General features: G+C 41.0%; 1 protein-coding gene across 5 annotated transcripts in view; it reads left to right on the forward strand.

Moving 5' to 3' along the window:
* Positions 1-23,621, forward strand: part of pde4ba (phosphodiesterase 4B, cAMP-specific a) — a 200,543-nt gene that overhangs the window by 128,660 nt on the left and 48,262 nt on the right. For all 5 annotated transcript variants that reach the window (XM_025899458.1, XM_005451826.4, XM_003445114.5 and 2 more), the window contains 4 exons: positions 10,352-10,546; positions 12,786-12,822; positions 13,080-13,150; positions 15,894-15,946. In XM_025899458.1, coding sequence (XP_025755243.1) covers positions 10,352-10,546; positions 12,786-12,822; positions 13,080-13,150; positions 15,894-15,946 — 356 coding nt within the window. The remainder of the gene's footprint in view (positions 1-10,351; positions 10,547-12,785; positions 12,823-13,079; positions 13,151-15,893; positions 15,947-23,621) is intronic.

Here is a 23,621-nt window from a genome sequence, read left to right on the forward strand (position 1 = left end):
ATACAGCATTAATGTGTGTGTTAAACAAAATGTGGTTTGTAACAAATGGATTCAGCCACAAGTCATCCTCAGTGCAATTTGACAAACATAATGACAAATATTTAAATACCAGCTGAGGTCTAAACACTAATCAACAATGAGCAGTCTTTATTATATGACAGATAGCATCTGCAAGTTATAACAAAAAGAAAGGAATCGTGAAGAAAAGGCGAAATAAGTCATCAATTGAAGCCAAGATATGAACTAAAAAATGCAAAAGAAAAGTGAAGTGTTTCGACTGCTCAGTATGAGCAGAAAAACACTATATTAATACCAGGTCATGTACTATTATTTCTTTTTGTCTAGATTTGTAGTCTGTTATGTAAAAATATATTTCTCTTTTAGTTCAGACGTGCCATTTCGTCAGTGGTTCTCTGCTCTAAATAACTTCACACTTCAATTACACCATCTTTAGCTCCTGATTCTTTATCATCACCGCCGTCATCACACTTTTGGCCTGCCTCACTGACACGAAGGCCAGCGTATATAGGTTGCAAAATGAACAAGAGCATCTGCTCCACGACTCTGTACCTAAATGTGCATGTATAATGACTTGGTGCAAATCACGATTGCGTTACTGACCTCGTTTCTAATAATAAATCCTGTATCTAGTTGGATACTAGTATCTATTTTCATCATTGCTTTTCTACTTTTTTCAGTTTTTGATCACAGATAACAAAAAGCCACATGATACTTTTTAATTCTTATCGTGGTTTTATATAGATTTATTTTTCTTCCATAAAGTGGTTTCATAGCTATAATTCTGGATGTGCTTGTTTTTATTTGGGTGCTTTGCAGGATGGGAGACTAGATTCTTGATGTAATAAGGAGGGCTTTGACAAAATTTGACCTAAGTTAATTAATATAAATACTTTTGCTGATGCTTGTTTTGGGTCAGTGGGAAAAAATGCAATGTGGGCTGGTGCCAGCATAGTTTTACACAGAATCGATATTAAAAAGCTCTATTTCTAGCTCCTAAAATATAACTGTGCATCAGGGCTACAGGACACCACATGGGAATTTCAAGCACTGTGACTCCTCTGTTCCCTCCAAGAAGTTTGCAATGCCAGTAAAGATTGGTGATAATGAGGAAAACATGAATTCAATTCAGTTTTATTTAGCGCCAAATCACAACAACAGTCACCTCAAGGTGCTTTATATTGTAAGGTAGACCCTACAGAAATACATACAGAGAAAAACCCAACAATCATATGACCCCCTATGAGCAAGCACTTTGGCGACAGTGGGAAGGAAAAACTCCCTTTTAACAGGAAGAAACTTCCGGCAGAACCAGGCTCAGGGAGGGGCGGGGCCATCTGTCATGATACCGGTTCAACTACATGAAAAAAATAGATGGATGTGTATAAGCCTTATCAATCTGTGGCTAGACAAATGTAGTCCAGTTTAGTATCCTCCTAAAATAAATAGATGATTTAAAAAAAAAACAAAAAAACAAACCTATAATTCTTATAATTCACTATCCTGTCTTAATTACAAGTAAGACATGATAGTGGGGTAGAGTAGGTCTGTGCTATTGTGACACTGTTGACTCACTGTGGATACAATTTGACGACAGTTTGGTGCTAATGTAAGTCAAACAAATAGAAGTACAATTGCAGTGTTTAGCATTTTAAATTGCTCTTTGAATATTGAATATCGTGGGTGAAGGTGGCAAATCAATAAAAGTCTAAAGGGCTCGGAAAGAAAAGCAACTGGACTTCTTTAGGTTTCTTGAAGACGTCTCATCTGAGAAGCTTCTTCAGTTCTAAGAGCAATTGGTGGGGAGTCCCAGATTTAAGCCCTATGGGAGTGTCCCCAAAAGGGTCATGGACCCCCTGTTGATCCTCTACCTAATCACATGATAAGGTAGGGCTAGGTTTCACAATTGATTCACATGGCACAGAGTAAATCTGGGACTCTCCACCAGTTGCTCTTAGAACTGAGAAAGCTTTTCAGATGAAACGTCTTCAAGAAACCTAAAGAAGTCCAGATGCTTTTCTTTCCAAACTCCTTAGACTACGATGACCTGGATGACTGAGAACCTTCACAGACATATCAATAAAAATTTAGCTGAGTGTCGAGTTTGCTCTTTGGCGGTCATGAGATAATGACCTTGCATAGTTTGTTTTCATGATCTCTAGATTGTTAAAGGCGAACACTTTGTGCCTGAGGAATTGTATAAGCTTATGGGTTGGGAACTGTCTGCTTTAGCATGTCCTGGCTAGCTTGGGTAATTAACCTATTTTTAGGTTTTTCTGCTGCAGATTCATGCAAGCAAATTTGTCTAAGATCGCTGGAACATAAAACTTAGCTGCTATTTTTGCTCTCTCTGATGGGATCATTCAATCAGCCCATCAGTTCTTCTGGGGTATTGCAAAACTCTGGCATATAACACTGAGCCAGCTGGTTAGACAGAAAGGATTTTTTAGGATATGCTGCCTGGCCCACGCTTCTCTCCCCTCCTGCAGTCACAAGCGTTTGCAAGGAGTGGAGAGATTTTTTCCTTTTTCGAGCTGACGACTGTTAACATTAGTAGTGCTGGTAATTTAATAACATAATGAAAGCCTTTTTGAGTGTGACTTGAAGAAAAATTATTTAAGCTGCTGCCAACACTTTGAGAAACAAGAGGTGTTACCATAGTATGACTGTTTTCACAGCCCAACAAACACATGGTCACCAGTTTCCCCTTACCATAACACAAAGGAAGGAAGTGATCACATTAACATATAAGAATGCCTTTTTTCTATCTGTCACACACTCTGGCTCTCTGTTATTTGCTACATTTGTATTTTTAACAGAAAATTTCATGTACAGGTTAAAGTAAAGAAGAAATTAGACTGAAATCTGTGATCCTTGTTTCAATGCTGCTTTAATTATTATGCATGAACTTTTAGCTTTGATCCAAACATTTACTGTAAATCCAAAAATCGATACAAACTGGGCCCTGTTTGGAATCTGTCCTCTGGAGACTAACAGTGGTTTCTTCGTGGTTTTATTATAAATAATCTCTGTTCTGTCTTGAGATTGACACCCAAGTAACAAGTAAGTGCTAAACAACAATGTGAAAATAGGGTGGGATCGATGAGGCATTATAATCCAAAACTTTATAGCCGGTTTCAGCTCTTTGTTCCATTCTAGCCTGCAGCATTAATGTTTTAGTTCAACCTTATTCACCTTTAAAGCAGCAGCAGGGTGCTCATGAAAAAAATGCTGCGCTTCACCTGCCCACCACCATGGGCGTGTTGGAACATGCATAACTCTAACTGTGACCGACAGTGTTGCTGAAAGTGTAAATGAGAAGCTGCTGTGATAGTGAGTATGCTATAACAACTCAACAAGTGAAACGTCTCGTTACATGCTTCTCAGCTGGTAGAAAGTTTCTACCCGGCTATTCAGCAGTTTCATTACTAGTTTTGATTATTACATTATTACAATAATTACATTATTACGCTGGTACAAATAGAGTAGTACATTTGAAACTTTGACTCATATCAGAGTTACAGACCTGAAAAACTTCGCCGAATTAGCAATACGTGGTTTGGGGAGAGCTACGAAGTAAGGCTGTCTGTTCACAGCAAAGAAGTTGTGGGTGCTTCAGCTTCCTCTTCCAGTCCAGAGACATCCATGTTAGGTTAACTGGTGAGCCTAAACCAGGGGTGGGCAATCTCAGTCCACGACGGCCAGTGTCCCTGCAGGTTTTAGATGTGTCCTCTTCTTCTTCTTTCTTACATTTGCATTGGCGGTTGGCAAACAACTGAAAGGCAGATGTGTCCTCGAACCAACACAGCTGATTTAAATGGCTAAATTAGCTCCTCAACATGTCCTGAAGTTCTCCAGAGGCCTGGTAACAAACTAATCATGTGATTCAGGTGTGTTGACCCAAGGTGAGATCTAAAACCTGCAGGGACACCGGCCCTCGTGTACTGAGATTGCCCACCCCTGGCCTAAACTGTCTGTAGGTGTGCATCTCTCTAGATCAGGCTTGGCCAACTCCAGGCCTCGAGGGCCGGTGTCCTGCAGGTTTTAGATCTCACCCTGGGTCAACTCACCTGAATCAAATGATTAGTCAATTACCAGGCCTCTGGAGAACTTCAAGACATGTTGAGGAGATAATTTAGCCGTTTAAATCTGCTGTGATGTATCAAGGATACATCTCAAACCTGCAGCACTCGAGGCCTGGGTTTGGACACCACTGCTCTAGATGAACTTGGCTACAACCGAAGAACCGGGCGCTTATTATGTTCCATTAAGACGTGAATTGACGTGAGCTCTAATTGCAAGCTGGACTGTTTTAGATCTTTGGATGTGGATTGGTTTCTGTCAGTCCTCATGTGCCTTACCTCACCAGACAGGATACTGAGCAGTCCAGCTCTACCAGTAAATGCGAGTCAATCAAATAGTGTCTACTGTCAACCTGAAACAACACCATTGTTTCACAGCTGGGAAGTGGAGTCATTTCCTTGGAAAAAGACTTACAATATTTGTCACAAATATTCCATTCGTCCTCACTATCTCCACTTTGTTTTGCTTCTGTTTACCACAGGGACTTGTTGTGACAACTGAATTTTAAATAAACGCGTTCCATTTAAAGTGTTGGAGGGGTTTAGCTTCTCATGCTAAATTTGGGCCAAACCGCAACAAGCTGTATTTACTGCATGTCCCGGTAATCATTGATGTGGTTTACATAAAGTGGGCTTTGTTTGCTGCTCTAGTGAGACTTTATTTATATTTTGATCAAATAGATTAATGGTTGGATTTCCCAGGATAGTCCTAAATCCAGTGGTAATGTTTTTTATTTCTCTGTTTTTGACAAAATGAAATGGATAATTTGAGATATTATTCATATTGAGAGTTATGCATATTATTTGAATGAGTTGTGATGTGTTAGGATCAGCTCCAAGATAATCTGCTTTAGAATTTGAAGTTATTTCGGTGTTTGTCTTCACTCTGTTTGATTGGAAAATTGCAGTCATTATTGCGACCGTGTTTTATTTGGACATTTTTTTGTGTCTGGCTGGAAGATTAGCATCAGAGACCAAGGACGATCCAACAAAATGAACCCACGATTAAGTAAACACTGAGGAAATTTCTCTGCTTCTGTTATTATGTCAGCTTAGTCCATCACTCAGTCAGTCTGCTCATCACCCAGACAGATGCAGCTACATTATGGGAAAGGAATGTCCTCTTTATAGTAAATTACATGGGGGTCAGAAGGGCCACTTCCTGATTGTGGTATTAAAGGAATACACCCTGAAACTTGAATGACTTACCCAGTATCTTAATCATCACAATTAGTGGGAAAACCTCTTTCCAGGGAACTGCTATTAGTCTGTGCCCCCACCACAGTTCCCTGAAAGTTTACAGATAACATATCGAAGCACAGTTGTGCGTCGTTGAACCAGGCGACACTTTGATTCATTTAGTTTCTGTTCACACATTGTCAGATTCAAAGACATGCTACTTTGCCTCTTTACCTTGAAAGATCATTATTAAAATGACAGGACTGTGGCTGTCCTTGCTCTCATCATGCCTAACCCACAGGCCTGCCTCTGGTTGATAGAGTAAGGACTGAAACGTGCTAATGTCCATCTTTCTCTATACATAAACTTCAAAGACAAACACGGGTGAATGATATGAGAGTGGATTCCCAGACCAGTTCACTAATCCACTAAACCACCAGGATGCCCCATTCAGTAGGAAATCGTCTTTGTTCCCAAGGTCTCTCTTTGTGTTGTTTTTGAGGATAAATGATTGGATATCCCATCTTTGTCCTGTTAAGAAGACTGGTGGAAAACACAGCCATAAGAAAAATGGGGTTATTTTTCTTCGCTCGGTAATTACTTGAGACAACGATCACAGAGAAGTTACAGACAGACCACCAGAAAATAGTGGAAAATCTTGAACCTTTCACCCCAACATTGAGTTGATTGGTGGCTCTGTTGTGCTGGGCAAGGGCATTTTGTTGGCATGGGTTTACTTCCACTACAGGAAAGATCACTCCAGTTCAGGTTGAGAAATACGGGGAGCAAAGGAGATTTGGGATTTGGATCGGTCATTAACAATAATTCTGATTAGTTTGTAATAATAGCTAATTTAATATATTATCTAGGTCTTAAGTGTTTGATATATGAGATTTCAAACAGCTACACAGCAGCAAAACAGCTATGTGCTATGTACAGATAGTGGGTTATCCTTAGCATTAGCTGAAATTGAAGTTGCGCTATGTCCTACTGTGTACTGCTGCTACATGTGCAGCAGTTAATTTCATGTCAAGCTGTTGGCAGCCACCACACGAAAAAACAGATTAAATATGACCTTTGCACAAAGAGAACAGACTTACTTTATTTTTAAACAGGCTAGTTAGCCTGCTAGCTAGTTAGCCTGCTAGCTTGACCACTTGATAGCTTGAAGTAGTCGACTTTCTAGACTAAAGAAATAAATAACAAGTTTTCACTAAGCTAACATTACCTACATAACTCCATAAACATAATAGCAAAGGTAGAAAACCTTTTCCTTCCACTATCACCTCATTTGACATATACTTGACATTCACCAAGGGTAACTTCACTCCACGACTTATCTTGTGTATTCAGTGGCTGCTTTCTTTGTTTTATGCTCCCTGTGTCGATAACACTAAGGAAACAGGCTTTCAGCATTTCCATTCTGCAAGTGGAGTTGCACAAAGAGTGTAAAGAGATACACTTTAAGCTATTAGCTAGAGCTTCAAAAGGTTACCAATAATGGTGACCGTTTGGAGCTCAATGTAGGAACTTTAACTTTGAATATATTTAACTTGGAAGAACTTAAAAGCTCTTCCAAGTTAAATATATTTAGCATTCCCTATATGGTCATGTGGGTTGAAATAAGTGCTACCTAGGGACAAGAAAGCTATAAACACTCAGACAGCCACAAGAGAGTCATTAGATTGTTTTTGATAATATGCTGTTTTTATGATAAAGTAACGCCTTAATTGTTGACGTATAAGGTCAGTTCAGGTTAGAATTGCTTTGTAGTCCGAGTTAACTGAAGAATTGGTTGCTGAAAATTATTATTCTTTTCAGTTATAGACAGTGTAATCAGTGTGCATCGTGTTATATTTCAAACAGCAAACCAGTGGCAAATCTACCAGGGGGGGGGGGGACTGCTCCCCTCCTGCTGTAGAGCCTTGCCCCCACCACCTGCACCCCTCCCAACCTTTATTTCCTTAAAATTTAAACTTTAAACATGTGCAAGATTGCTTTTGTTTGGCAAAAAATCACCTTATCTTTGTTTTCTCAGAAGAGATAATGATACAATAAATAGTTTTAAAGTGTTTTTCTGGATATGTCATTGACTCCATTTACATATTTAAACATACTTCACTGAAGAGGTTTGTGCCACCCTGCCTGGACCTCTTGCAACTCCTTTGAAGCTGGGCAACATGTTGGCATCACTCGACAAAATCCACAATAACCTTTCAGCATATTTTAAATCAAATTGCCTGGGAGAGATCTACACTCCTGCACATTCAGCCTTTAGAAATAAAGTTTTTGGGGATTCAGCTTGAGCCAGTCACAGGTGTTTGACAGAGAAAGGCTTTCAGTTCGGGAAGTAATGCCTGCGACAGAGCTTTCATCCTGGAAAGTCGGCATAAACTTTGGAAGCACCACTTCTCTTTGGCGGGTTTGGGGGATTAAATAGAGAGAAAAGAGCTGTAGGACGTGGTTTTTGTAAATTTAAATCACATTTTGGTGATTTTTCTTAATTGACTAATTTCCCTGTTATAAGTCTGTGAAGGTTCTCATTCATCCAGCTCATCGTAGTCTGAGGAGCTTGCAAAGAAAGGATCTGGACTTCTTTAAGTTACTTGAAGACGTTTCACCCCTCATCCGAGACCTGAAGAAGCTTCTCGGATGAGAAAGACACTTTTCCTTCCAAGCTCCTTAGACTTTCCTGTTAGAACTTTTCCACAGCTCCAACCATAATATACTGTCTATAGACTTTAAATCGCTTTTGGGACATCTAATCGTGTGGTATTGCTAACAAAAGACAAAGGCTGTCATGTCTTTGTCATGACTGCTTGTCGACTGTTTTCCTATTGTGTAACGGTACCGCCACAACACCTTCTTCCATGACTCACATTAGCATAACATCCCTCTGATGGGATATGACTCAACATGAGGTTTAAGTGTTCTCAAATTAAGTCCACATTTTCCACTCTAGAGGTTTTGTACCTCTACTCCACTCCAACTTTTGCTTTCCCTACATTTACCTGACAGCGTGTTATATGACAGATTTAGATTTTGTTGCCTACAACAAATGAGCTTATTAAATATTATGAGATAAATCCCAAACATCCACACCACATGGGTACAGGTGCATGTCAACATAAACAAGAAAACAGCTCGCACCACAGAGTTACGTACTTTTTGGTGTTACTGTGTACTTTTGTACCATTTCCCTCTCACCTCTAACATTACGCCACTATGTTCCCAGTACCAGTGGAATTATGGGATTTTATGTAAACTATTATTGCTCCTGTATCTCCGTAGCAGCTTGTTATACACTCTGTCGTAGCTTTGAATGCTTTGAATGAGCAGATGCATGTGTTTAAGCTGTTTAATGTCCCCACATATGTGCATTTAATCAGTCGCATCCTTCTAATTATCATGAAATTGTCATTTTTTAATCTTACAATCATTTTAGAATGAGTTCATTTTTCAACAACTTTAACATAAACACCGCTTACATTGATATGTAATACTAAATTTTGGCCTGCCACCCTCATAGCAGCTGCTCCTGCGTCTCTGCATGTCTGTGACTCCTTGAACTGCCCGTGACATAAAGTCGACGGTCCATCGATGGGAGGAGCCGAGAAGTAGAAAGTGTATGCTGCGGCTTGTTTGTGTTTGCCCGTGATCGTGATGTAGTTAGACGAAGCTCGTGCTCTTTGAGGTTTTTATTGTCTCATTTGCTTCCTGTTTTTCTTAATACTCTTGTATCAGCTTGAAAAACTGCAACCATACAAACTTCCTCATGCTGCACCAAATTGCCGGTGCTTTTTATTTTCATCGCAGAGCTTTTTGCTTACATGTCACATGTGTTCTCATTTTGGGTCTGGACCCAGATGGCCATTATTTGCCTTTTTGCATCTGACTTTCCCTGGGGATAGGAAGAAGAAGAAAGAAAGGGAGAAAAAAAAAACCTGGATCGCCTCCTCATTCATTCCCAAATGCTTTACAGATAGTCTGTTTCGGTGCCTTTTGTTCACTTAGTCACTTACCAGTTTGAGGTTTTCTTATGATAAAAAGAAGAGGGGCCGCTTTGGAGAAGAGATACAGGGGAAAAATCTTAATATAGGAAATCCAATAAACTAATTTTAGTTAATATTATTCTTTACGGCCTGTTTGAGTTTGTAGTGCAACCGCCGGCACACTTCCTGCAGGTGTGTGTTTACTATAAAGACGGAAAAGAAAAGAAGCTGACAAGCGTAAACTGCAGAGGAAAATACAAGAAAGTAAATGTCACACGCAGATTGTTTCTTTGGAAAAATGTCTGGGAGGATAAACCACAGCCAGAAAACCCCCAAAGAACCTCTGTGTGACACTACAGTCTCTAGAGTCTCAAGGTCCTCCTTCTCAGTGGGTGTCGTAAGGAGGTCAACCTCCCCTTCCTCCATTCCTCCACGTTCTTCTTTCCATGAATTTAGCAGCCTCATTCTCACTAACTGTCATCAGTGAAGGAACACAGCGCGCCGCGGTGTGTGTCACTCTGCCCTTTCTTGTCTTGTGATTTATTTCTGTGTGTGTGTGTGTGTGTGTGTGTGTGTGTGTGTGTGTGTGAGCATGTATTCATATCTTTGTGGGGACCAATGGCCCTTATGGGGACCAAAATCCCGGCCCCCACAAGTTTGAACGGTGGGAACAGGGGTTACAATTAGGTTAGGGTTCGGGTTAGGAATTCATTTTTCATGGTTAGGTTTAGGGTAACGAGCTAGGGAAAGGATTATGTCAATAAGATATGAATACCCGACGTGTGTGTGTGTTTTGACATAATTATGTGGGAGTGCTATCTGTTCATAGGATGTTGACATGTGGAAGAATTCCTCTTGCCCTTTTTTCACGCTCCACCATTAAAATTAGATCAAGGTCAAGCTGCCTGATAGTGAAAACAAAAGGAAATCAAAGAGAGAATGCGATGAAATTAGAGGAAAGCGAGAAGCAAAAGATGCTGGTGGAATCTTTTGTTGCTTTGAACCTTAAAGCTAGCCCCTATATTCTCAGCAATGAAACAACGAAGAATTCACTTTTTAACTGTGTGTTTATGTTTTCAGCTTCGATGTGGAGAATGGCCCCTCTTCTAGCTGCAGCCCCTTGGACCCTCAGGCCTCCCCTGGCTCCGGTCTGGTCCTCCACACCAACTTCCCAGGACACAACCAGCGCCGAGAGTCCTTCCTCTATCGCTCAGACAGCGACTATGAACTGTCCCCCAAGTCCATGTCACGAAACTCCTCCATCGCCTCTGAACTGTGAGTAGGAATAAATTGCAATTAGTTTGAAATTAGTTCAGTATGTTTTTTGGTTTTTTAGGATCAGGTGCTGTGGTGCATTCAACTCACGTGAACTTGATTCTGCAGCTTTTTAACGGTGCAAAATGCCGCAGGTTGTTAGAAGCCGTCAGTCCTGGTTTGTGTTCATGTATTCCAGGTTTTGCATATCTGGCCTCTACCACAAACACTACTGCTCTCTTCTCTAAAATAATTCTCACTTTGCTGACTGCTTTGCATGTGTCATAGATCGGAGGAGTCAACTTAGCACAATCATCACTTTGTAATTACATGTGAGGAAATGTTTTTCGTAATCTGTACTTCCAGTAAATGAAGATGTTTCAATATGCTTGACCTTAGTACATTAAACATATTATTTAACTAATACATGCAGTATGTTTCATACTGTGCATGTAGCTCAGTGGACATCAACTGACTGACTGAATACACTCCATAGTTACTTTATTAGCTACACTTTGCTATTACCAGGTTCTGTTACTCAGATTCAACAAGGTGCTGCAAACATTCCTCTGAGATTTTGGTCCATATGGACATTATAGCATCACACGCCTACTGCAGATCTGTCAGCTGCACATCCGTGATGCGACTCTCCCGTTCCGGCACGTTCCAAAGGTGCTGTATTGGATTGAAGTCAGGAGACTGTGAAGTTATTGTCATGTTCAAGTAATCAGTTTGAGATGATCTGACCTATGATGGATGGTAAAGGGATGAACTACTCAAGTAGGGTGTGGTGTTTAAATGATGCTCTATGCCCCACACCATTTCAGCAGCAGCAGGAGAAAGGACAAATTCTGAGCCCGCCATCTAAATGTGGCAGCAGAAATCAAGACTCATCAGATCAGGCACCATTTTTCCCATCGTCTGTTGTCAGATTTTGGTAGGTTTGTTCAACCTGTTCTCAGCCGACAGGAGTGGCACCTGCTGTGGTCTTCTGCTGCCGTAGCTCATCTCCTGCAGCGTTCAGAGATGCTCTTCCTCATATTTTGGGTGTAGCAATTGTTTTTTAGTTACTGTTACCATCCTGTCTCTTCGAAGCAGTCTGTCCATTCTCCTCTGACCTCTGGCATCGACGGGGCATTTTTGCCCAGAGAACTGCCGCTCGCTGGATTTTTTTCCATTTATTCCAGAACATTCTCTGTAAACCCAAGAGATGTTTGTGTGGGAAAAATCCCAGTACATCAACTGCTTCTCAAATACTCAGACCATTCAGTCAGGCACCAACATGATAGACAGGCTGACTGGGTATTTATGTTAATGAGCAGTTGAACAGGTGGCCATTGAGTGTTCACCGTAAGTAGTTACAATCACAATGAAATTACTGCAAGAATATTGACAACATTTCCTGAAAATAATGTAATATTAAGCTTGGCTTCATCAATCCAAAGTGTTTTCTAGAAACATCTCTCTTAGATGTTCTCTTCCTGGTCTTGAATGTTGTCTGTAGTTGGCATCTTCACGGTTTCTCTGTGAACTTTGACTCTTTTTTTCTCATCCTCCTGGCCTACAGAGGAATCTTTTGAGCTGCCTGGTGCATGCCTTCCTTATAAGAACAGACCAAATTGTTAATTTGGTCAGTCCTGGAATCTCTTTTCCTACAATGGGTTTATTCAGTTTTTTCAGCCTAATGTTGGGCTCCTTCACTGCACTGATTTCATATTTTACCTCATATCAAGGGTTTCAGTGAACAGCTGCCAGAAACAAATTCTAGACAACTTAGACAATTGTCCAGTTACTTCTGAGTCTGTAGGCTCAGTGATAGGCTGTAATTCCTAAGCAGGTTGTGCCATGTGTTTGTTCAACTTCTTGTATTAAAGCTAAAAGTCTGCACTTTAAAATGGGTGGGGTACGGAGGAAACGTTACAGAGGTTGTGCCTTTATCCAAAACACATATGGACCTAACTATATAAGGAGCTCCTCACTGACCACATTATGACAATATTTTTGGACCCACAGAAGAGTCGCTTTCTTTCCCCACCTCAGCTGAACAAAAATAGGTTAATCTCAATATCGAGGCCTCCTTGACCCAGGTACACGTTCTCCCACGGTACTTTCCTTCCCATTTTTTAGGTTCTTGCAACAGAGCTGCTTGGGTCATGCTAATCATTTCTTATTGCTCTTTCTTAACATTTCTCTCTTTTTCTTGATATATTTTGTATCCAAGCATTTTGCTGACGATGGTTTGTTTCTTATTTGTGTTTAGACATGGTGATGACCTGATCGTAACACCTTTTGCTCAGGTAAATATCCCGTTATCTATTTGTATGAAGGCATTTATGTTTTTATGTTCAAGCTAAACCTATTTTAAGTAAATATTTCAATAAATACCAATGTAAGTAGTTGCAAAACTGAAATCTAAAATGCAGACTTGTATGTGCATGCAGTGTAAAAAGCGCTCAGTTGTAACGGACTAGCTCATTCCTCCTAATGTTTAAATTGCAAGTAAATAAGTAAAAGTGCAAAGAATGCTACTGATTCTCTCTCTCTACTTGTTCAGGTTCTTGCAAGCCTTCGAAGTGTAAGGAATAACTTCACTGTACTGACCAATGTCCAGTGTGCCTCCAGCAAGTAAGTACCTCTAGTGGCTTCTAGCATATTTTAAATAATGAGTTGGCGTAATTCATGCATAAACATCAGTCAAGCTGAAATCTACATAAAAATTCTCAGGGTTCATATTTTGTGGTGAGTGTAAATGCTTTTTTCCCAAAATAATATTAGATTTTAGGAAGTGAAAGAATTTAATCAGAGCAACGCATACAGTCTGCAGTTCCACCAGTTTGTCACAAGGGGGAGCCATTGTCTTGCAGTGGTACTGAAGCGGGACGTTTGACATCAGTGCAGCTGAACAGTTAAACCAGTCCATGGAAGACCCTACATACCTCAGACAGACATAAATGAACACAAGCTAGATTTGAAAAGTTAACTCAACACGATGCGACAGCCAAAGGAATCTTTAATTTTCTCCGCTCTGGTTTCCAGAACAGTAGGAATAGTTTTCTGTTGTGCATGGCACGGTTCAAATGCTCTATAAGGAATTCCTCTGTTGTCATGAAGCACAAACAGAAAAACACTCCTGCAGCTACACACGCATGAAGTGACTCATTGGCATTCACCGTGCACCACTTCAGAGGCCGCTGCAGCATGTATGCGTTTGGCATACGATAATGCAGGAGACTAGTAACAATCTATCTTCAGATGGCCAAAAAAAAGAAAATGTGTCGTTATTTAGTTTCTTTGCGTCTCTCTCTTTTGAAAGGCTAACTTTTTTTTTTCAACAATATACATGTCGTCTATAGTTCCACAAGTAAGAGTGTTCCGTTTTTCCGAGTCTAATAGAATCAACAGGGTTGCTTTAAGCTGCAGCAGCACACTGAGCATCATCTCTCCCAGTGGAGTGTGACTGCAGATTTAGATGTACTAGAAATATGTATGTAGGCCACCTTTCTTTCTGTTCTTCACTGTGAAGGCTTATGTATGAATATGTGTTTTTAAAGACACTAAAAGCATTCTGCTCTGCCTCAGGCTGAATTAACGCTCAGTTTTCTGTATTGACTACCTGAAGCCCGTCTGACCTACATTTAGCTCTGATAGCTCCACACAGACAAGGGCAAAGACTGAGAAGCACACACGGCGCACAAACGTGGATCGTTCATGTATACTGAATTAAATATACACATAAGCCGGAGCTCACCATTCGAGCACACATGCACAGTTTTCACTTAACCCGAGTTCTTATTTGGGACACATGTTTATGGTATTTGAGATTATTTTTATGCTAATCAAGCCCAGTTAAACTAAAAAAGAAAATAAGGACAGTGGGTTAACAGTGGGTTAATTGGACAGCATAAAACAAAACAAAAAAAGTATAAAATATTTAGCTGAATAGAGAATAATGAGCAGAAAAGCCAAAATGCAACATCCCCATATGAGGACACGGGGCCTCAGGAGGTTAAAATTAATGTCTTTAACGTGTTTCAGCCCACTGGCCACTGCCAAAATACCAACATTTAGTCTGTTTATACTGTGAAGCCCCTTTCCTTGACTTTTTCATACAGATTCACACAGTTGAGCAAAGAGCAACAAGGAAATGGTAATGTCCCCATATGAGGACATGGACTCTCAAGAGGTTAAAATCGATGTGTTTAGCAACATGTTGCAGAACACTGACCAGCTCCACCTAAAAGTATTCAGTCTATTTATACTCTGCAACCCCTGCCTTGACTCTTGAAACAGATTCACACAGTTCAACCAGGAAATGCAACATGTAAACACTCAGCTAAATGCTTCAAAAACTTTTACCATATCCATCGGTTTTAAGAAGGAGCTGCTAACAAAATGCACTTGATTAACCAATCAGCAGCAAATGTGAGCACCTCTATAAGAGCAGAAGTTTTAGCAGTTTGCTGGTCTGGAGCATTCAGGTGTGTGTTTCCCAGGTGTGGATGCACACCCAGCAAATTCACCCCAAAGTCAGACTGCAATGCTCAGTGGAATTGCAGAAACCCAAGAGCTAGCTTCAGTTAGCATTTTAAATGTTTTAAGTTCATGAAAGTATAATTAGAAAAAGACTGAACAAGTATGAGTAGATTGGAAGGGTTACCAGGAGAAATCCTCTTCTCTCTGAAACAAAAATATGGCAACACAGTTTAGGCTTGCAAAGCTGCATCTGAGCAAACTGCAAGACTTCTGGACAGACGAAACCGAAGTGAAGATATTCGGCTACTGTGGAGAAAACCAAACACAGCATATTAGCATCATACCTACTGTCAAGCAGGTCTGTGGAGGGCTCTCTCAAGCATAGCAGCGACTCTGCAACAGAGTGGCTGCAAAAAGAAAAGAATCAAGGTGTTGCCTTGGTCCAGTCCGAGTCCAGACCTCGACCTGTTTAAATGCTGTGACAGGACCTTAACAGAGCTGTGAATAAACCAATCCCACAAACAGCAATGAGTTAAAGCAGCGCTGTAAAGAAGAGTGGGCCAAAATTCCTACACAACAATGTGTGAGACTCACAGTCATACAGAAAGCAGTTACTTCAAGTTATCTCAACAAAAGGTGGTGTACAGCTGATGAATCATGGGGCACTTAGTTTTTCCACAGGACTGCCAGGAGTCCGTGCAACGTCCACATATCTATATATTATAGCCAGAGCCTCTAAAATCTGTTCATTTAGTTAGTGTGGGTTTTTTGTGTGTTTGGTTTTTAAATTTTCAACTAAGATTTGTTAGTGTTTATATGTAAATATATATCTGGGTTAGTCTTTGTTTTACAGCATCTTTCTTTTCCCCTTTCTGTGTTGTTTTCGTCCTTCCAGGCGGTCTCCTGCAGCAACTACTCAGCCTCCAGTCACCAGAGTTTGTCTCCCAGGTGAGCAGCTCAGAGAAATGTCCCCCTACATGTTTGACCTGTGCCAAGCTACCAGATACAAAGTTATCTTGTTTTATATCTGCCTCACACATTCAACCTCTCTATTCTCCTTGTTTTCATCACCGTCTCCTCCTCCCTCCCTTCCTCGCTCTATCTTTTGTCTTCTCCTTGTCTCGTGAACTCGCCTACGTGACCACTTACATTTTCTTTTTTCTTTCTTTTTTTTCCCCCACCATCTGTCTCCATCTCCAGCGTTGTAGCCCGGACTATTTTGTCATCAAGCTCATTAACTTTGTTCAATCGCAATTAGAGTGTCGGTTGAGACATACACTCACACTTGCACACACAGTTTGTCCTATTAAACCAGCTCGCTTTAAAGAAAACAGCAGACCTCCCTTTTCATCTTTCATCGTGCTTGATTTTAAGCAGCCGTGTGACTTTCTGTACTGTACTCGTACATGTCCAGGCCAGTAAGAGGCAGTGTGTGAGTACGTGTACGGGCGCAGATAACTTTGTGTGTCTTTGCAAAGTCAAAAGTGCTTTCAGTCCTCTGTGTAGTGCTAAGATTTGTTGCTCAGCCGAGGTCATTCGCTTCAGAGGCGCGAACAGTACAGTAACAGTAGTTACAGTTAAATGCGTACACTTTTTAAAAGCATTTTTGCAAATCGCACATGTGCGCAGGTCTCCTTCAAGTGTAGTTTTAAAGCCGTCATGTCACAGCAACCAGCTAAACCAGACAGGAGCTGCACGACATTAAAAGGAAATGCAGTCTTTGCACACACAGTTATATGTCACGCTATAGGCGATAACTGAATGTGCGCTAAATATGATGTTTGCCCCGAAATATTCATTTTAAGATGCATCGACATTTGTCTTTCATTCTTTTATTAGAGTGAACCATGAGACCTCGCATCTGTAGGCAGATGTTCCCACACTGTCTACAAAGAGCATTAAAAACAGTCCCAGACAATGTGTTGTTGTATAAAGAGAGACCGAGATGAGCAACAGTGAAACTGAGAATGGCGAGGCAGTTAACCATCAAATAACCAAGATGTTTGACATGAAACCCATTCAGGCCAGATAAGGTATCACGGTTAACCTAGTGAAAATGAAGCCTCGCACAGTTTCTTTAGTCTCCTTTGTTTGGGGCACGTTCCATATAGAGCACTTCGGGAGGATCAGACAGCTTCTAATCTTCTTTCGTTTTTGAGTCCAAATAAGTCATAATTCAGCACATTCTTGTCGAATTAGTCCTTACTGCTCTGTTTGTGTTATTGCTCAAATATATGACTTCATGTCGTTGAAAGGGAAGTAACGCATTATGCTGTTTATACAATGTCTGTCTGCATGCATGTGTGTGTGTGCGCCGCTGTGTGCACAGTGCATGAGCAGCAGTTAACTCAGCGACATGTGTTAGTGAGTGTTTCATGCAATTGTATCCAAACTCTGTACAATGTTGCAATGGATGCGGATTGATAAGATGCTCACATTATAACATATAATCATCAAGTATTGTGAGTAATGTTGGTGTGTGTGTTTATGAGTGTGTGTGTGTGTGTGCGCTGTAGGGAGGTGTTCCTGTGGCTCTGATTGACGTCAGCAAGCCTGTATGTGGCTTCTGTTGACTTCCTGTCAAAGCAGATGGACTGAGTTTTCACTTCCTTCTTCGGAACCGCAGTTCATCAGGTGCTCTAAGTTAGTGTGTGTGTGTGTGTGTGTATGTGTGTGTGTGTGTCATAAGCGAGCTCCATAACGTGCATTGTGACCTTTCTTTGTATGGGTGTCGCAAAATTACTGGTGCGTATTACGTTCAAGTTCAGTCATTTGCGAGTCACAAAGTTTAAGAATTACTGAGTCGAGTTGACAGTTTAATCCTCCAATTTATGGAAACAATTATTTACACTTGCGGCCCACATGCATGTCTCTTTGCTATTCTCCACAAATGGCACAAACGGGAATACGCTGGGCCACCTTAACTGGCTGCACAACAAATTCAAGCATAAACAACCTTCTTTAAATTGCATCATTAATCTGTTTGCATAATTACAACCATACGCAGATGCTCAGAGAAACAGTAAAAGTTATGAAAAAGCATGTCTTTGATGGTTTAATGTACAAAGCAGGAGAGGAGTTTTCGTGAGGAGCAGAACTGTTTGAATGAACTTGACACAACAGCGCCGTAGGCTTTTGAACATCCTCGACACATTTCCATTTGCTTTGCAATCTTTCACGTGAGATCATGCTTTTACGTTAGCCTCATGGGCTGATGAATGACCTCGTTTTAGTTCCAAAGAGACCCATGAGGGGTAATTCCCAAAGTCTGACTTGACCCATGCATTCCAAAGTCCTCCCCAGTCATGCCGCCAGCACTGCTGCAGATGCGCTGAGCTACTATTGACCAAATAACTCACTGCAGTCTGTTTGTTACTGCAAAAGCTTATCGGCTGTCGATGGTTAACCTTCTAATTACCAAACTACGTGACTTCATTTTGCTCATAGCTGTAAAATTATGTCAGTAGTGTGGGAAACTTTCACGTTTTCAATCGAGCGATCATAAGATAAGTTAGTTAAGATAAGTAAGGAAACCTTTCAAATGCATCAACGCACTTTAAAACTTTTAATCAAGTATTCGAGTGTCGTCACTTTGTGTAGTAAACATCTTATACGTCATCACCTGCCCACCGCAGAATCACTTCTGAATTCAGTCCCACCGTTTTCTCATGACTCTCTGGGCCACGTCCTCACTTCACACTACCTGTATTCACATATGCACATGCAACCGCATGTCGCTCTCCCACCATCACCATCTTTTCGCTCTTTTATTCATTGCCATTATTCTGAGGAGGTGTGGGGGGGTTGAGGGGGCAGGAAATGTGAGGCAGGAAGCGAAGATCAGATTGTTCCTGTTTTGCTGTCTCTAAACTCCTGTAACTTGACGGAAGCCAGGAGGAACTGTGCGCAGATAAGGTGTGTGTGTGCGCGTGTGTGTGTGTGTGCGCGTGTGTGTGTGTGTGTGTGTGTGTGGGTTGTGTGTGTGTGTCAGCCCACTGGAGAAAAATAGGATACGAAGAGACAAAGGCCTATTGTCTGTGCCCACACACTGCACAAACATGCACATGCTGACACAATGATATAATACGTAAATACCTACAGTAGCGCAAAGCGCGTCGCTCTCAGGTGCCGAATCCATTTCACCTTCTCTAAGGACACGAGTTGAATCTCTAAAAGAGAAAAATAATATTAAAAATAGAAGAAGCAACATGTTTTGAATAGAATTCCTGAAAGAAGTCAAACAAATGTTAACAGTTTCCCTCAATTTTAATAAAACGTGTTCTCTGCTAACAATAACACGAAAGGCAAATGAAAAAAATCAGAAAATCATCTTCAAAAAAGTAACAGTAACCTCAATGACCTAGTAATTTTCTAATAGATTTCTAATCTACAATAAAGTGGTTAATAAATGAGAACCTCAACAATCACTGGCTCTCATTGAGTTTCACAGGTTTTGCCGTCTGCTTAAACTGGAGGAATTTAAAGTTTCGTATCATCAGTGCTGCCATTAATGTTGTAAATATCGTCAACGTAGAAATCCTATGAGAGCAGATAGCTGAAAGAAATATCACTCTGGTTTTTTGCCTCCACAGCACCTTAAGCTACAGCATGTTGCTAAAGGAGACAGTTTGGTGCTGAAACTGAAATCTGCAGTCTGCATTGAAACGTAATGCCACAGACAACTGCTGGATGATACTCTTGGTTGTTTTTTTTTTATTTGTACGTTTCAAATGTGAATCTGACAAAAGGTGGATGTGGAGAAAGGCTGCAGGTTCATTGGTACCAGTGTGTGGTGAGGGATTGTTATGCACCTGCGACCAATGGTGCATCGTAGGGGTGGGCAGTATAAACAGTATATGGTAGAAGAGATATGAATTCAGCCAACGGTAGAGATTTTGACTATACCGTCCTACCGCGATAGCGCATTTTGATGATGTCATCAAGCTGTGCCTGTTTTGGTCAAAAGCATGGCAGCAGCTGCAAGCATGGAGCTTACAGGTGGGGAGGAGGAGGAGGTGCGACGTCGGTCATATGGACCTGGTTTGGGCTTAAGCAGTCGGATGTTGAGCAGAAAAATATCATTTGCAAATTATGCGACAATAATAGCAAAGAGAGGGAATACAAGTAATTTGTTTTATCACCTTAAAACGAAGCACATTTTGGAATATGAGGAAAGCCAAAAACTGCGCCTTCCACAAACGCTGAGGCAGTCAAGTGGAAAGAAGAAAAAGTGGTCCTACACACCAGCAGACTGATATTATCCGAGCCTTTTCCAAAGGCACTCCGTATGAGAAAACGAATCAGCAGTGGGTATCACGTTTCTTACAGTGGAGAAAAGCGGCTTTAAGAATATGATTAAGACACTCGATCCATGTTATGAGGTACCTGGCTGCAAACATTGTAGCCGAACTAAAATGCCCAAAGTGTAATAAAAAAAAAAAAAAGGTTTTGCACAATAAATGTTCCTAAAATGGCATTTTATACGTGTGTGTATTCTTCTGCAATGTATCTGGTACACACACACATGCTTCAAAGTGTACCGCAATATGGATTTTAGGCCATGTCGCCCAGTCCTCGTGCATTGGTCCCTCTCCATCACTTTTCTATTCAGCAGTAAGTGGAAATGTCCACAGATTTCTGTTATCGTGTTCATCCACACCCTGTGGTCTAAAGTGTTACAGTTCAAAAGCACACTTGTGTTGTGTCAGGTGTGGCTACTGCCTTTGTCGTCACACAGTACCCAACAGTTAGGAAAAGTACGGTGCGCTTTTTTCTCACGGAATAAAGACGAACATGCCGTAGATGAACTACTGGAGACAGATTAGATCAGTTTCTAGATAACTGTTAAGTGATGTATGCAATAAGTCGGACGACTAGGTGAAAAGAGAAAATAATGTGAATTTACCAGAACTCAAGTATAACAGATCACTGCAGATAGTCTGCTCAGATGTATTTTCAGTTCTGGAAAGTGAAGATGCTGCTACGTAGGTAGCAGGACGCGTGACGTCAACTCACAAATACCTGGGCTATTCTCACACAGGTGCATCAGATATGTTATGCAGCTTGGTTAAAAATAATTGAATGTCCCCATTCTCACTTGAAAAAGAAGATGAAGTGAATACACTGAAAGATGTTGTAAAATTCAAGCTGCAAATCAGTTGTTATGCACACAGAGTTTAAAAGCTGTGCTACAGTCCGCTCTTAAGGTATCGGTGTCTTTCGGTGTTACAGTTATTGAGCACACTGACGAAAACTCATTGTTTTCACAGAGCCATTATCACGTCACAGTCACGAATGGGTTGTTTGAGATCCGCATTCACATGTGCTGAGAAATTCCAAATAATAGCGAGCGACTGACCCAAAGCAGCTGTCTTGTGTTATGGTGTCATAACAGAGTCAGGAAATATTATATCCCATTAGTAACGCACTTAGCTGTGAGAACCTCACGGAGGCATGACCCGATTTCCTCGTCAAGCCGACCTCTGTGATGAAATGCTGTCATACAGGATATATGTGAGGCAAAGGGCTCTTGAACTCTCCAGACCTTAGTCGCATACACACCGCTTGTGTCTCAGTTTGGTCGATTAGCAGTGTGGAAAGGTGTCACTGAGATGACTTTTAAATCGTAATGTGCTTTTCCATTGTGTAAGTGCTTTCTTATAAAGCGGACAGGGGCCTCCCATGACTTTTTCCCAAAAACAGCTGTTTGGTGAACTTTGTACACCAAGTATGAGTTGACGATAGCGAACAGTGCTTGCGTGGCACAGATCAGGATGGGGGGGAAAAGAGCAAACAACAATTTTGCAAACAGAAACGAGTGCACACATATTTGTTGTGTATGGCACTGTCCATATTTGGAGAACTTTCTCTTTGTTTATAACCAGGAAATTCTTAGCTGTGTCTTAAGGAAAAGCTTGTTATAAAAACACAATGGTGGATCAAGATAGTGCTGCTGCTATATTTGGTCATCAAAGCTTTGTTTGTACACAGGATTCATAATGGAGACAAGCACTCCTGAAAGGTTTACATAATTTCATTTGCTGCTCAGATTTAAAACCTTTAAATGTGCCAGATCGTACATGTTTGTAAATACAATCAGCCATAGAACGGATAATTATTGTGGATTTTTACAGTTGCAATCAGAAGTTTAAATACACCATCATGGGCATGACTGGCATTGCTTTTAATGTTTCTTTGAACTGTTCTTTTTCCAAGCTGGAATGATTGTACAGCATGTACCTTTAGCAACTTCAAAAAGAGAAAAGTATTCACAAGTTTGAATTTATTTTGGATTTTCTCTGAACTGCACAGGTTCAAAATTATGGTCAAATATATACATATAGCCCCATAAACATTTGGTATAATTACCCTTACCAAAAGTGTCTAGTTCTGTGTGAATGGGTGGGTGACTGGATGTGTAAAGCGCTTTGGGGTCCTTAGGGACTAGTAAAGCGCTATACAAATACAGGCCATTTACCATTTAGTTCTTGCTGACAGTCAACAATACTGGCAGACTTGGTAGAATTGGTAGAGTTCCTGGCAAAGTCAACACATTTTCAATAGGGTTGAGTTTAGTGCTTTGGAAAGACAATTCCAGAATCGTAATGTTACCCTGCTTTATCCCTCCTAAATTCAGTTTTTATGTGTTTGGGATCACTGCCTGCTTGGTTTACCCAGTTGAGTCCAATTTTCAACCATCTAGCTGTTGATTTGAGGTGTAATTGAAGTTTTTGGAGGTCAGCCTACTTCATTCTTCCATTGACTTTGTATAATGTAGCAGTAACACTGGCAGCAAAACATACCAGGGCATGGTGCTACCACCACCGTGCTTGAAAGTTTTCTTAGATTTCAAAGCCTTAGTTTTACTACTCCAAGCACACCTTGTCATTGTGGCTCAATCTTTGTCTCATCTGACCATAAAACCTTTCTCCAGGAGGCATCTGGCTCGTCCATGTGGGCAGCTGCAAATTTCTGCCAAGCTTAAAAGTCCCGAAAGGTTGATTCTGTTCATCTGGATGTAGTGTTTTCAGTGGGAGAAACATTTTGTCATCCCAGTGACTTCTTCAGTCTCAGCTGACTGCAGGTTTCCCCAACCTTATACACCTGGAAGGCACCTAAAGAAAGCTCCAGCCGATCCAGGAGAGAAGGACAACCGCTGCCCAGGCGAAAACCCGTAGTGATCCCATATGTGTCAGGAGTATCGGAACAGTTGAGACGCATTTTTTCTAAACACCGGGTCTCTGTGGCTTTTAAACCCCAAAACACGCTGCACCAAAAACTGGTCCACCCCAAGGATCGGGTCCCCCGACACAAACAGAGTAACATAGTGTACGCTGTTAAGTACCAGGCATGATTTATACATCGGGGAAACCAAACAACCTCTGGCGAAGGAGGCCATTTACATGAAAAGGGAAAGACCATCTCTGAATGGAGGAGGGGGCCTAAGGGTACATCTGTCACCATCTCACAATGCTGTGATTGCAGCCATTCCCCAACTCTCTGTGAGCGGTACTCATGGCCATTGATCAGTGGTTGTTGATCAATGGTCATGACAATTTCCATATTAATGATGAAGGAACTGACCTCATAGCACACTGTTCATTCAGTGGTGCTAGTTTCAGTC

The sequence above is a fragment of the Oreochromis niloticus genome, linkage group LG17 (assembly GCF_001858045.2).
Source record: "Oreochromis niloticus isolate F11D_XX linkage group LG17, O_niloticus_UMD_NMBU, whole genome shotgun sequence".
Lineage (NCBI taxonomy): Eukaryota > Metazoa > Chordata > Actinopteri > Cichliformes > Cichlidae > Oreochromis > Oreochromis niloticus.